Source organism: Podarcis raffonei, chromosome 9 (genome assembly GCF_027172205.1).
Source record: "Podarcis raffonei isolate rPodRaf1 chromosome 9, rPodRaf1.pri, whole genome shotgun sequence".
NCBI lineage: Eukaryota > Metazoa > Chordata > Lepidosauria > Squamata > Lacertidae > Podarcis > Podarcis raffonei.
In genome coordinates, this window is record NC_070610.1 from 26,451,190 (window position 1) to 26,466,799 (window position 15,610).

Genomic DNA, 15,610 nt, shown 5'->3' on the forward strand with positions numbered 1-15,610 from the left:
CGAGCTAATATTTCTGGGTTAGCGGAGTCCGTAACCTGAAGCGTATGTAACCCGAGGTACCACTGTATTACTATGCCTTGTAATAGTCGTGGGCTCCCCTCTGCTCCCTGAGGCGTCTGAGGTCGAAGTGGCTCCCACGCCCTGGGGATGAGAACCTCCGCCCTCCCCCGGGGTTTCCAACGCCCCTGACGAGCCACGTCTTGCCACGTGCTGGAAGTCACTTACTCCCCGCTGTCGCCTCCCGCGCGCGGCAGGTGATTCCAACTCCTCGGAGTCTCGCGCGGAAAGGGCGGGAAGGAGAGGCTGAGGAGGGCGGGGTGACGTGGTCGCCGTGAGTCAGCCTGCCGCTTGCCTGGCTTCCTCATGTCCGGGAGATTTAAAAGCCCGGGCTCCTCTGACTAGGAGCAGAGCGGCGGGAAAAGCGCGCGCGCGCCAACTCGAAGGGCAAGAACGCCGCGCGCGCCAAAAGCGGGGACGGAAGCCATGCAAAGGGGAAGCGCCTGCTGGGGGCGCCAAGAGCAGCCTGCGCCGCCTGCGGCCGACGGCGGTAGCAGCAGCAGCAGCAGCAGCAGCAGCAGCGGCACCTGCCGCCGCTCCGACCCCAGGAAGCTGCGGTCTGGCCCGGGAGCCGCCTGGGCTTTGCTCCTCTTCCTCCTCGCCTTTGGGGCGAGCGCGTGCAAAGGTAAGGGCTCCGTTTCAGAGCAACGTCTCTGCATTATCAGCACAGTATTTCTTTATGTTGGCTCAACTTCCCTGTAGAATGACAGATTCATCTCTTACTGGGTTTAATATTGATATTAAATGCATTTACCTTCATCAATTAATACAATTTCAGCCAGGTATTTCCTTGGAGTTCTTTTAATTACACTGTGAACATATTTCGAGCTAGCTACCTCCAAAACAAAGATCCATAAAAAGAGAGAGACAAACCTCTATTTTTAAAGGGCCACCATGCGCGCACACAACGGTTTGCAGCTTTAGAAATCCCGCGCTGTTAAGGAAGGCAAAGCTTTTCAGCCCTTTGCAAAGAAGCAAAGCGACGCGGGCTTCTTTCTGGATTCTGCATTTCGTTGGTGCAGGCTAGGCAGGCGGACACCAAGAGGTGTCAGCTCTTCCCTGGTCCACTGAGATGCTGGCAGACCGCTGCAGATCTTTGGTCAGGGAGAAGGATGGAGGGTTATGGTCCAGTTTGCTCTATGTATGCTGTGCCCGAAAATGTCTTGCCTTTGTGCCTGATGAGGAATTATGTGAAACTCAAAAGCTGATGTCGTCTCACGGCAGCCTAATACCATCCTATCCACCACAACAGTTTTATCAGTTTTGTCATTTCTTGGCATGGTATATAGGTCTGTTTGTAATTTATTGCATTTTGGCTTATACGAGACTCCAAGGCACGTTGTATGGAATTGTCCCATAAGGTGGTAGGTCAGATTTCCGCTGTCAATTTATTATAAAAATGATGTAGAGCCGATTTTAAAATCCTGTCCTGTAGTAGAAGTAAACCAGCAATAGCATTTTAGTACAGGTGGTTGTTCCCACTTTCAGAGTAAATTATGCGGCACATAACTGAAAGTCACCTACGTCTACTGTAGATTAGTTAAAATCACAGTAAATGATATGTGTAACATTTTTCTGTTCAGCGCCTGTCTGAGCACCAGCACTTTACTGGATTTTAAACTAATGTGGGAGATAAATTTTGTAGGAAAAGCAGGATAAAAAACAAGTGTCCTTCTTTTCTATTCACAATCCATTCTGTGGTTTAGACTCTTTAATCATCCTGATTGCATGTAGGATTGGCATGTTAAAGGGTGATATAAAGACCCTGAATGAACATTTTAATAATGAAGTAGCTGTCAGTTTAATTTCAACTTCGAAGTTCAGAGGAATTTGTGCAGAGTATAGTTAGCAAGCATTTCTTCTATTCTAGTCCATTAGATTTACCAAAAGAAAAAGAAAAATTATGGTGAAATGAACAAGAAGTTAATCCTGAACAAAGCTATTTATTTTATTCCCTTGACTTGAATGTAATACACAGATGTAGTTTGCATCTGTAAAATGAAAACGTGAAATGCAGAACAGAATAACCTTCATTACTTGCTGTGTATTTCCATAGTCACCGTACTTAGAATTTTGAAATCTTCATAAATATGGCAAAGAAGAAAAACATAGTAATCTAACAGTAATTTACATAGCTGCTATGTATAGTATAATTGTGGGGCAATAAAAATGTAAAGGAATGTTTTATTTCTGTCCTTTGTTTTCACATTACACACTGCAAGACTGAAAGCAGCTAAAAAGTCAGAATAGACAATCTCTTTCCAAATATTAAATATGACTCTGCCCCCTTCAGTTCTTATTATCTGCCAGTGAAGATCGCTTGCCACATGAATTGGTAGTAGATATATTTCTGTAATAGCAATAAAAGTGCAGGCCACTGAAGGCAATAATTACAATTTTCATATGCTCTGAAATTTTCACTAAAAAGCTTTCCTTGTGGACATTTAATTCTGGCGGTGCCCACCTGTTTTTACATCGTCTCAGAAAATGGAGGTATGGAACATGTCTTTGTTGGAACAATGTCTTGTTCCAACAGGAGTTTTGTATAGGAGCTTATTCATTTCTAACCAATTTGCCTAAGGAAGTTTTTTTTTTTCCTGAGCAAGCTTAATGTTCCATTTTTTTTAACTGAACAAAAAGAAAAACCCCTTGTTCAATACAAAGTCTCCCTGTCATTTTATGTGGAATTTAACAGGGTGCTAAATAGTAAACAGAATTAGTGACAACTTTAAATAATACTTTTACAGTTTCAGAAAACTTCCTTGCTTTAAAAAAAAAATTATATAAACAACTCTTTTCTGTGTGAAGCCCTCCTTTTATGTGAGATACATCATTAATATCTTTCATTTTTGTTCTTTCCGTAGCTTGAAATGTTTATTTCTGAAAATGTGCATGTTTAACATATTTGCAAATTGTCTTGGTTTTGTGAGTTACATTGAAATAGCCATTGGCTACAAATAAACAAAAACCAGACCAATTGATACAGTACAGAACTTTATATTCAGTGCCTAATTGTTTGTGGTGCTGTTAAGTGCTGAATCGTAACATCATTCTCTTGTTTGTGACATTCATTAGTTTTCACTCAAATGCTCACACACAAGAGCTAGAGCTAGAGAACCCCATATTGATGTTGGCAATAGAGTGTGCCTCCAGGGGTGAAGTCAAACCATGTTGCTTTTGCTCTGTTAGCAGCTCTGAAGCGACCTCTCCAGGGCACAAGCCTGGGCAGTGTGTATGGAGGTCCTGGGCTGCCCATACAACAAGACCCCCCTCTTGACCTCACTGATGCGGTCCAAAGGAAAGCAGAACAATATGTTTGGCACCAGCTTGGCAGCAGGAGTAGCTGGAAGGAAGTGTACAAGTCACCATCCTTAGGGACTCCGTTCTGGATTCATGTAGGATTTACTCCTTAGCCTCTTCTTCTACTGAAGACATCCAACAAGGCAGCAGAGGTTTCAGATCAGAGTTTTCCTTCTCCTAGATGGGCTACCTTCCCAGGTTTACAAGCCCCACCTGCCCCTTTACAGCATGTGCAGAGACCACCTTCTTGAATGTTGGACCCACTATTGGTCTCATTCACTCAATCCACTGGAACTTGTCTTCACATGCAGGGGAAGTCCCTAACTTACCAAGGGTTTGAGACGTATTGGCTTGCCCTCACTTGGTTTAGATGGCCACTCAAAGTTGTTCCTGGGGGGTGGCCGTTGTTGCATGCTGACAGCTTCTAGGAGCCACAGGTGGGAGCTGAATGCAGGTTGGGGACCAAAGGTGGACAAACTACCCCAGAAGGAGCATGATGTGTCCCCCACCAGAGGTACTACCCCTCCCTTAACACCCCAGGGAACCCCGTATTATAAATAATTATAATTCTAATTCTAATTCTAATTTCCAGGTGCACCGATGGCACCCCATGTTCTACAAGGAGAACCAGATTTGCAGTTATCAAATGAGGTACAGTGAAATATCTTCTGTACTATTTGTTTAGTTTTTTTATTTTAGAAAAGGCATTTATTGTTGTTGTTATTATTAGCACACCTGCTATAGTTCCTTAAGAACAATATATGTTATCTTTATTTGAAAGGAGCAATCTGCTTTCCAATACAAGAATGACATCGTAAGGGGCTGTCGGCAATGCGAGATAGTGTGCGCACCACACTTCCACGGTGCAGATTGAAGGAGCACAAGTGACACTTTAGAACAGCTGTGGCTGAATATTGCCAGTAAAAGAGCTTGTATCCTGACGAGATTTAACAAGAACAGACCAACTAATGTTCATGCTTTCAGGAATTAGGCTCTTGGCTCTTTTCAGGCTTAAACCTTTACTCTGGTTAGATTTGCTGGTGGTGCTGCACTTAAGATGGGTGTTAATATTAGCATTAAAAGTTCTGTTCTCTGATCTGTCAGTTAAGATCTGGCTAGTGTCTCTCATGGACGGACTTCTCATGTGTATTGCACAGGACTTGGTGTTGCCAAATGCTCCTAATCTTATGCTAAAATGCTTGAGTGAGCTCTGAGTTGCTGTTTCGTGAGGCTTGTCACAACGTTGGGTGCAAACTCCTCTTTAGGAAGGGGTGTCCAGTTGTCTGGCTTTCTGAGGGGTGGTGGTGGTGGTAAGCCTTTGTTCTCTGTCAACTTAATATTAAAAATGATGCGACCTCACATAAAACTCAACATCTTATTTTACTATTTTGCTTCTTTTTCAATCCTATGCTATGTTTGCTCTCTTGTCTATATTTTCAGATAGATGATGTGTGCTCTACTTACATGGTCAGGGATAGTCCATCTCAGGTCAGTCAAGTTTAATAATAATAATGATGATGATGATAATGATGATAATTCAAATATGCTAAATTTGTCGAAGTAGGTGCTATTGCTTCATTTATCACGTCCCTCAGATTCTTCTTCTCTCTCCCTCCCCCCCCCCTTTAGTCCTCTAATACATTGGAAGAACTTTGCTATATGATTCTGGAACTTCTACACAAAGCTCAGGTAAATCCACTTAACGTTTTATTTCCGAAACATGGCTGCCAGCATATTTTGTACAGTGTAGGGCATTGCAATTGTGCAGTTCAGTGTATACTAAATACTGATACAATTCTCAGCATTGTGGCTCTCTGGCAGCAAGTGCTTCAGGGCTCTTTGCAGAAAACTAAGTTTACTAAAACGGTAGCAAAACTGCTCTTTGATGTCTGAGAAGTAGTACAGATGCAAAGCTATGCGCTGCTGTTTCTCTAGAATGTCTAATAGAACAGAATGTGTGCCAGCTGGTGGTTCGGAGTCCTCTATTTCTAATCAATACTGTTAACATTTTGCAGTTGGGAATTTGTGTGTACTTTCAGCTCAATGATTCCTTGGTTGCTTAAAAACAGAACAAACCCTTAGTGGAAAGATGGGCCACTTAACCTTCATATGACTCATAGACTAATCTTGTGTCTCCCCTCTCTTTCAACGTTTTTTTGAGATGCTGGTGCCCTTGATGTGCAATTTAGAATCTTATCTCAGTTACCACGTTCTATAAACAAGGTTTCTGGTGCTAGTGGGCTATATAGGGCAGCCACAAAGATAAGCTAGTGTGTGTGGACCTTATCAAGAGAGAGATATCAGAATCCAGACGGTGTTAGCTTGGTAAGATTTCTAGGAGAAGTCTTTAGTCCCCTGTATAGCTTGTTCTCCCCAGGACAAAATATTACCCTGAGGTAAGATGTATTCTACAATTATCCTTGGAATACTTTCATGATATAATTCTACTTCACATTGTAGTTTTTGTTATTATAGTGGTAGAACTTTCTGAGAAAGTGTGCCATTCCCCGCAACCATTGCATTCTTTAAGAAACTGAAACCAAAACCAATAAGGAGAATATGAAATGCACAGAAGTATTGGCAATGTATTAGATGGAGTATTGTGTTTCAGTAATAATTTGTTCTTGATTGTGGTTTCACGGCCCAAATTATCTAATGCCATTGCCTGCCTCTGTAAAGCAGTTGTTGCATTCCATGTAGACTCAGACTTCTGAACCAATTGCAGTGAACAGCCAGATGAGAGTTCTGGGGAAAAAATATTGATTCTGTGGAGTTTCTGTGGAGTATAGCTACTATGGAGAAGAAATGAATATAAAATACTAAAAATCTTAAACAGTTAATGGTGCAGTCCTATGCATGTTAACTCAGAAGCAAATCCCAGAAGTAAATTTAATAGAGCTGAGTAATCTCAAATAAAAGTGCCTAGGATTGCAGACCCAATCAACAATTCCAAAGATAGCAAAAACGATAAGTACTGTACCATGCTATTTTGTTTTCCCCAAATGTCCACTCCTTGGTTGTTGAAAGTCTTTGCCAATTATTTCCACAGGAGTCAGATGAAAAGGACAACACCAAAAGAGTAAGCTCCTTGTTTTTAAAAAATGTGTTTTTTTATTGTGTGTTAACTGTCTCAAAAATCATTACATATTAATCTGTTTCAAAGTAAAATCCACTTTTAATTTCTTTGAACAGTTCTTATTCCATTATTCTAAGACCCATGACACAGGCAACTCAGACATTCTGGTAAGTTGAACTGCCCATTCCCCTGTGAGTAAAGACAACATGATATTATCATTATTTTTGGGGCTTCAGTTGATTCCACCTGATATTGAATTCCTAATCTGTAAAAAGTTTTTAAAACCAAGAACCAATCTTGCTTATAGCCTAGTTACAACAGATGAAAGCTAAATGTCAATGCCAGAAGTTCTAAATTTAGTAAAACTTGTATAATTAAAAAAAGGAAAGAAATGGATGCCGAGTGACAGACATATATGGAACTGACTCAAGACATATCTGAGGTAATCATAATCTAAACATTTTAAAGTTAAAGCTGAGTTAAAGCTAAATAGTCTTCTAATACAAATTAATGTTTTTATTCTAAAACGCAATAAGGTTAATACTAGTTCCTTTACTAAGGATTCCAGCTACAAATATATAGTGTGAATTCTAAAATAAAGTTTTCTTCAGAAAGAACAGTTTAGAATATTTCTTTTGGAGGGTTTTATCATAAACAAACAAACAAACAAGAAATATCCTATATGCAAACATAATGGAATAACATTTTACATAAGGTCTTTCTTTTAAAGTTCCACCAAAACACCAGTCACATACACACACACACACATCTGTCCTGTGTCTTACATTAAAGTTTGTATCTGCTTACTTACTGTTCATTTTGTAACATAATCAGTGTTCTATGTTTATTGCCACTGTTGTCTGATTCCTTCATACCAATAGACAATATAATGGATTTTTTTGTGCCAGCATATTACTAAAATGTTATAATTATAGAAATATTTTGTAGCAAAAAGTGACAAAGCTGTCATGAATTTGCAATTTCTTTGGGGTTTATATCTTGGCAGCTACTTTGTGTCTTAATAATTCAATGTTGCAGTCCCATAGAAGTTGTACATTTTATTATGTTTAGCTTATCACCAAGTTTATACACCAATGGAAATTCGAATACATTTTAAAACATACATTAAATAAGCTGGGCTTTTGATTTCTCACAGTATTTGACTAAATAACCCCACACAAATCTTTTGCTAAAAGTAATTATATTAGAACCACACCTAACTCATTACGAAATCACAGAATAAGAAGATGTATCTTATCTTTAGCTTTGAGCCTCATGGGCACAAAATAGACCATTATGCAATTAATATGTTTTGTGAATAATGATTATACATCTGCTGTATGAAATGTTTCACACTTTTAAAACAAGAATATAAATGAAATATTTTTGAGAAACATTACGCCCTGACCATTATGTGCAGTGCTGTTCAGTTACGCCCTGACCACTAACATGTATATTGGGAGCACTTGCGGGGCGGCTTATTCTGATTTGGGATTCAGGTTTGTAGGGCAAAAAAATTTAGGCTTGAGGTTTCCTGGGGGAAGCGAGGAAAGCAGTAGAGCAGAATGTACCTAGACTGAGGTTGAAATCCTATACACCTTTACCTGGGAGTGTCCCATTTAACTCAGTGTGGCTTACAGACTTGTTTAGGAATGCACTGTAAGGAATGAAGAAGAGCAGGAGGTGAAGCCCAGAATTGTTTCAACTGTGGCCAGCAACTGCTGCTTTTTAGCAGTATAATAATAATAATTATTTATTGAATTTATATGGCTCCCTATACATGCAGGTCTCAGGGCGGTTCACAGAATAAAATCAAAATAGAAAACCACAAAATGCATAATCAAAATAAAAACATCAACAATCCCATAAACATCTACCTTGGCTGTGTGCCTTCAGACTAACTTAGCATATTGAAATTGAGTTGCCATTCAAGTATTTTGGCCTCACTAAAGCTTCCGTTTCAGCTTTTCTCCTAAATATTGTACCTTGTATTGTGGAGGGCTTCTGGAAGGGGGCATATAGATTGTGGGGTTCTGTGTAGGATAAAGGGACACTACTTCTTGATTAATGAGGCAAGTTCTTCTTTGTGACCAAGACGAAGAATTATGTATGAAATGCTATTAAACAGATATGCTAGTGCAATGATTTCTGCATGCATAATAGAAATTCCCCTCTCCTCTCTTCTCCCTATGTGCTCCCTGTGCCGTCCCCAAAGCCTTGGGGTAACATGCGGAACATATTTAGGGAGTATGTGTACATGCAGGTGAGAGAAGAGGGTGGGAAAGTTCCTTTGCAGAGCCAAATGTTCTTGCACTACAAGATCTGTTCAGTTGGATGCTGCTTGGATTTATGAGTTCTTCCTGGGTTTGCAAACTTTTCCTGTCTGGATATCTAGGAACTTGGCATTATCCTGAGATTGTCCATCGAGCAAGAAACCATAGGGAGCTTTATCTAATGTCTGTGGTGTTAGATGGCTCATAGCAACAAGCAGAGGCAGCTCATCCCATTTCACTGCCTGAGGCGAAACAGGAAAGTGCACACAATGCACACTGCCCTCCTTGCTGCCCTCGCCAAAGCCTCGCTTACTTGGGGTCACAGAGCTTCTGGTGAGATCTCATGAGAGCCCCACAAGAAGTCATGGAAGCCTCTGGAGGTATCTGTTTGATCTTGTAGGGTTCTTGTGAGATCTTGCCAGAATGGAGAATCCATTGTAGCCCCTTCTCCGGAGGCAAGAAGGTGTGTGCCCATGAATTCTGCCACCTGAGGCCCTGACAACAAACACTCAGCTATCATTTGCTTTTCCAAGCAGTGCATCTTGCGTACCCATGTCAAGCTTGCAGCAAACACAGGAATGGTACTCCTTGACGCTAGTTATTTCCTCATCAACTAAGTTTAACAGTGTGCATTTATGCAGGAAATTGCAACATCAGAAACAGCTATGGGAATGTCTAAAAATATTGTCCCATCAAACATCTTCCATCCTTTGCTTTGTGTGCTCTGTTTTTGAGTCAGTGCTGCAGTGAAGGGTTTTGTTTGTTTGTGTTTATACATCCTGGATTTCATTGTCTTTCATGTGTCTGTATTCATATCCTCTCAGTCGTCTGTCCTGCATCCTTTGCTGCAACTTGTTCCACAACTGAAGAAGAGACTGAAGAGATACAAAGCGGACGTATGTAACGTTCCATTTTTCTTTCTAAAACATGCTGTTTATTATTCTGTATCATTATACCGTCTTTCAAGATTGACTGATACAGTCTTTGTGCTTTCTTTAAAGCACGGCATTATTCTGCATGCTTCCTCTTCAGAAGAGTTACGTGTATGTTGCTATATGTCATTTTAGGAAGTTACATAAACTGGAAAAATCTCATAATTGACCATTTTATACATCTAAACAACTGTATTATCTTTCCTTTTGAATGGCTGGATTTGAGGTTGTGCTATGCTGGTTGAAATTAAGGATTGTAATAATGTTGTTCAAAGGGCTAGTCCTATGTGGGGACAGCATCTTATAGGATCAGGCTTAATATCCTGGTACCAAGGCTGCACGGAACAATATTAGTGCTCTTCAGCCTGTCCTGTGACCTGATCTTTGACCCTGGTAATAGCAGCAAAAGTGGCACTGTTGAACCTTGATTTATCCCTGCTAGTATTTTATTAAGGCCATGGGCAGTGGGGGAGGCAAGGGCTAGCAGAAGTGAAGTAACAGTGATCAGTCAGAACAGTGGTCATCTTACTTGCCTGAATATGTGATTTCAGGCCACTCTGCCTATCATAGCCACCTGTAGGAGGCACAGACCTTGGTACAAATTTTAGTTTTGTCAGTATCCATTTTAATTTCTTGCACTAATTAGATGTCTCTGCCACAGCTTTGAATAGGTACTAGATTTCCTTGGAGCAAAATGCAAATTTGTTAGATGACTCACAGGGTCACTGGGAACAATCAGTTCCACGCTATAGGGCATTGGACTGGGTAGATTCTTTTCTTTTCTTTTCTTTTCTTTTCTTTTCTTGGCCACTGGTTTCATCTAGCATATGTTTTTTTACTTGGCAAAGCAACTAAAGAATAGATCTGCCAGTCAATTGTGAAATATCCTTTCTGAGATACTCAGCTCTATTACTTTGGACAGAAAAGTCCAGTAACTGAAAATCCAAATTTATTTCATTCTTAAAAGCAGAGCTGCCAGGATAAGTAAAGGTAAAGGGACCCCTGACCATTAGGTCCAGTCGTGGCCGACTCTGGGGTTGTGGTGCTCATCTCGCTTTATTGGCCGAGGGAGCCAGCGTACAGCTTCCGGGTCATGTGGGCAGCATGACTAAGCCGCTTCTGGCGAACCAGAGCAGCGCACGGAAACACCGTTTGCCTTCCCGCCGGAGCAGTACCTATTTATCTACTTGCACTTTGACGTGCTTTCGAACTGCTAGGTTGGAAGGAGCAGGGACCGAGCAACGGGAGCTTACCCTGTGGCGGGGATTCGAACCGCCAACCTTCTGATCGGCAAGTCCTAGGCTCTGTGGTTTAACCCACAGCGCCACCCACATCTTGCAGGATAGCTGCTTTTAAATCAAGAGAATTTAAAATATGAATCACGTCACCAGGGAAAAAAGAGAGATTTAAATTTGTTTTTGTAATGCATGCATTTCTGGAATAAGAGTGCCTTCTAGTTGCTGGCTATAACAGCCTCACCAAGTCACCAAGTTTGAATCTTCAAGAGCCAGCTAGTTTCCTGAGGTGTGATACCATAAAAAACACTGGGTGGAATATTGCCCCATTCTATCCATTTTTAAGATGCTAGTCATTTAATTAAACTTCAGATGTATATGAATAGCTACTCCCTTCTTCCTCTCCTTTCAGAGCTTCAAATTCAGTCAGTTCTAATCCCATGAGGTACTGAAAAAACAACTAAAATAAGAACTATCCAACTCTACAATTCAATGATTCTATTTTGTCGCTTGCCTTTAAGAGGAGAAATCAGAACAAATGATTTTGTATGTGACCTACTAATAAATATTTCAGAACTCCTTTTACCATGTCAGAAAGGAAAATGATGCAAACAGCCAATACATACTGAACACTATCATGGCCTGAGGTTATCAGATTTTGATTGGAAGCAGTTAACTAGAAGGCAAAGAGGAAAGCAATCTGCTTAGCACAAATGCTAAAACTGTGAAGAGAACACTATGTCCAGCTGATAAAAAGTTGTATAATGGAATCAAGGCAGGCTGCTAGCATGCATTAACAATTTAATAGAAAATACCTGCAGTGCCCTTTGAGGAAACAGAAGACATACAAGATGTATTTGAAATTATTTTATTAATTAAAAGAGCGAGCCATTTTATAAGGAATGACTTGCAAGACTGAAAAAGAGTCCTGCTTGTGCCCTTTAGATAATCATATTAGCAATTTATGTGTTGAATTCAATATTTGTGGAAGAGTCCTTAATCTAACAGAGGCCTCTGCTCATAGAACATGCAATTTCCCCCCCAATTCTCTCTTTTCCCCTGCTGCTCCCCGTACCTTCAACATGCTTCTGGAGAGCCCACCAATCTTTAAGAGCAGATTTTGGGTGGGGGAGCACAGAATGTTGCAGGGGGAGAGGGAGTTGGCAAAAATCACATTCTTTCTTCTTCATGTAGAGCAGTGGTTGCCAATTGGTGCTCCGTGGACCCTAGGGGTCCACGTAACCCACCCAGGGGGTCCTTGGCACCATTCACATAATCAAAACTACTAGGGGTCTGCACTACTTAGCTAATTGGGAAACCAGAGAATCAAAAACCCTTCCAGAAATGGAATGGCACAGTTCAATTCAACCCACTGAATATCTGAATTTCACATATTATTTGGCATATGCTCCTAACTTTTTAAAAGTCATTCAGTTTCCTTGCTACAGCTTTTGCAGGTATACTGATTAACTGCACTGCCTGACTTCTGAGAATATTGTACCTAATATAACAGAGTGCTGGTGTGGGTGCTTTGCTATACAGATCACTTGCCTCTTATGCAAGGGTTGTCTTCTGGGAATAGCACATAAAACCGTAATTACACATAGTAAAACAAAAACCTTGGAATAGCCCCCGCACAAAAAATCTTACCTTCCAGAGCTGGCAACCAAACATGTCTTACCTGCTCCCCTAAGCAAGGCAAAGAGCTTTTAATATTAATATCAATATTAATAGCTATTCTTATTGGGTTGTCTTCCTGCATACCTCTTTTTCTGGAATTATTTTCCTCCTTATAGATTGAGAAAAAGCTAAATTGTGTGTGAATATTTCTTTGTTGCTCATTCATTAAATAATTAAAAAGATTTATGTATATTTTTTATACTGAGTCACAGTAATAGAAAGAAGCTTGTCGCTGTTTCTCATTTCAATTTCAGACAAACAAAGTGTAGTTTTCCACAAATCTATGTATCCGTTGAAGTAACTGACAGCTTCTTTTGTTTGCCTATTTTTATTCCTCTTTCTAAACTGTCACCAAAAGTAGGCTGGACTCTCCACCCAACCCTGCCACTAGCCATAGCACAAATCTTAGAGATATGCAATCATTATAAATTTATATTATATTATTTATTCATTTTTAAATAAGAAAATTCCCAATATTTCATGCTATTTATGACCACTTGTGTTGCAGCATACATTGTTGTTACATTGCTACTCAAGTATGTGTTGTTTTGAAATCTATTCTCTTTTCAGGAAGAACTTCGAATACCTGGAGGAATTCAAAGTAGGGGCTACTTTATCTTCCGGGTGTGTATTTTTTGTATGTAATATGCTGGTGATTTAGAAAATAAACAAATTCAAGCATTTTAGAATCCACTTTAAATTTGTTTAATTTTTTGTTCACCTTTACATCTTTACATTCTTTATACCTTTACATTCTTCAGGTGAACTAGAAACTAAGAGACACGTGGTGAATGTGGTGGAAGTCTTTTAGAATATTTTAATTAGGATTTATATATTGTAATGTTTGAAGTATAAGTTTGGTATTATTGATTATGAAAAGTATTTTCTTTTTCTTTTTTCTTTTCTTTTATCTTTTGTCTCTTTTATTTTCTAGTCTGCATGTTGGAAAGTACGTAGACAAATGTGTTTACAGTGTTATGTATTGATTTTTGTTTCTATTTCTTTTTTCTTTTTATTTCTTGTAATATTTACTAAAAACTAATAAAAATTAATAAATAAAAAAATTGTTTAAATTTCTGAATCAATTTTAGTGGGCTAGTCAGTTAAAATACTTTTTAAAGCATTCAACAAGATACTACTTATCTGACATTATTTCTTTTCCAGCCACGCAATGGAAGGAGATCTACTACATTTCGTTAAAATGGTATAAACCTTAATTTTTCACTCAGAACAGACTTTGAGCATTCATTCTATCTGTACAGAAAATAGTCTAAAATCCACATTTTAAAAAGCAAGCAATAGAGTAGTAGTGCCAGGAAAAGTTGGAAATGAAAATTATACTATTTTACTGGATGAAAGTGTCAATAAACAAGTAGATAAGGGTTAATCAATCAATATATACACCAAATGTTTAAGAATTTTTGCCATGCAACAAAAATGAAACCCCTCGCCGAATATTAAATCCAATGTATCTCTGTGACCCACCTCCTTACCCTTCTGAAAGGGTGACAAATTATGGTGGAACAGTTTGATAACTTTGCTGATCTAAAATCATTGTATTAAGTGGATCGTGAACAGCCAACAACATAACGCAGGTACAACAGGATCAGTGTTATTGTGTTAGAAATGGTCAACATTGAAATAAGCATTGTTGTGTCATCAAAAACGGAATCTATAGCATGGGCTAAGTCGCAGGCATGGCTAGACCTGGCCTTCCATTTTGGGACTACAGTTCCCATCATCCCTGCCCACTGGTCCTGTTAGCGAGGGAGGATGGGAGTTGTAGTCCCAAAACATCTGGAGGGCCAAGTTTGGCCATGCCTGGGCTAAGATATAGAACTGGCCCTACACATCTCACATGGCCTAGGCAGAATTCATATGGCCAGGTCAGTATGCAGTTTGGTTATTTGTTAGTTTATTAGCCACCTTTCACCTTGAGCATGTTATATTACAGTTTCCAACATAGCATTATGCTAGCAATAATATCTGCATTATTGCTGTTATGACTTCTTAGAATCAGGCTACCAAAATTGAAATTTAATAGTGACTTGCCCCCTTTTAAAAACAATTACAGAGCAGATTGTTTTAAGTCCAGCCCCTGCCCACCTGAGTGCAACGTTGAATGCATTTAATGTATTCTGGGGACTGAGATCACGTGGATCAAAATGCCATGAAGTCTCTGTAGGCTCAGGACTCTTGGTTCTCACAGATCCACCTGGCTTCAACAGCTTGTTTCACATTGGTCATACGGTGCTGGAAGGAAGAAGGATTTGCTGTCTTCATCTCCACTTGATTGCAAAGCTGGAGCCCCCATGCTCTACCCACAGATAGAACCAGCCAATGGGAGAGAGAGAAGTGACACACCTGGCCATAGTTCTCCTGGGCTGTTCTGGGCTGTGATTATTGGGTGGGATGTGTCTGTGATGGCAAGGGATCTCTTAAGACATTTCAGGAGTTTAAACAAGTTCAAAAATGGAATTTCCATCCCCTGACACTGCCAGTCTATATATGTCCTTTGCCAGGATTGTAACAATTTTTAAAGTCACTACCCATTATATAATTGAACATTTTTATCTTTTTCAGGATTCTTCAGCCTCACACCTAAAATCATCACAGGATTGCAGACAAGATGGGCATTCTTTATATGTAAAATGCTCTCTCTCTCTCTTTCTTTTTAGATACTTCATCCACTATGTACATTTCTTATAATTAAAAAAATGCAGTGTAACCCTATGCATGTTGACTAACAAGTAAGTTTCGGTGTGTTTAATGGAGCTTACTCTCAAATAAGTCAGCATAGGATTGCAGCCTAAGGTGCAGTTGTTTCTTTCTGAAGTATGTTAAAATAATTCTGTTTCCTCATCTCATGTTCTTTGCAACTATGTGTGTAATAAAATTGAAAACAAAATACTGTTGGTGTTAAGATTGTTGCATGCAAAATACCTCGACCATAGCAGTATTGCTACAAGTGGTGTGTTCCCTCTCACCACCTTTTGTTGTAAATAAAGACACTCTGTAGAGAGTTGTTTTTAATGAGAATTTTTCAGTTTTTAATGT

The 15,610-nt window shown here is 39.7% G+C and overlaps 1 protein-coding gene across 3 annotated transcripts; it reads left to right on the top strand.

Moving 5' to 3' along the window:
* The first annotated feature begins 332 nt into the window (after positions 1-332).
* On the top strand, positions 333-15,592 carry NMU (neuromedin U). 3 transcript variants are annotated; one of them, XM_053404227.1, is made up of 10 exons: positions 335-682; positions 3,950-4,008; positions 4,798-4,845; positions 4,987-5,046; positions 6,407-6,436; positions 6,550-6,600; positions 9,531-9,602; positions 13,124-13,177; positions 13,718-13,757; positions 15,137-15,592. In XM_053404227.1, the coding sequence occupies exons 1-9, from the start codon at positions 484-486 to the stop codon at positions 13,751-13,753; spliced, it is 609 nt and encodes a 202-aa protein (XP_053260202.1). In that variant the 5' UTR covers positions 335-483; the 3' UTR covers positions 13,754-13,757; positions 15,137-15,592. The 3 variants fall into 3 exon arrangements, with proteins under 3 accessions (XP_053260203.1, XP_053260202.1, XP_053260204.1); XM_053404229.1 differs by lacking the exon at positions 335-682 and adding an exon at positions 3,632-3,794; XM_053404228.1 differs by lacking the exon at positions 6,550-6,600 and having other exon boundaries at positions 333-682.
* The last annotated feature ends 18 nt before the right edge of the window (positions 15,593-15,610 follow it).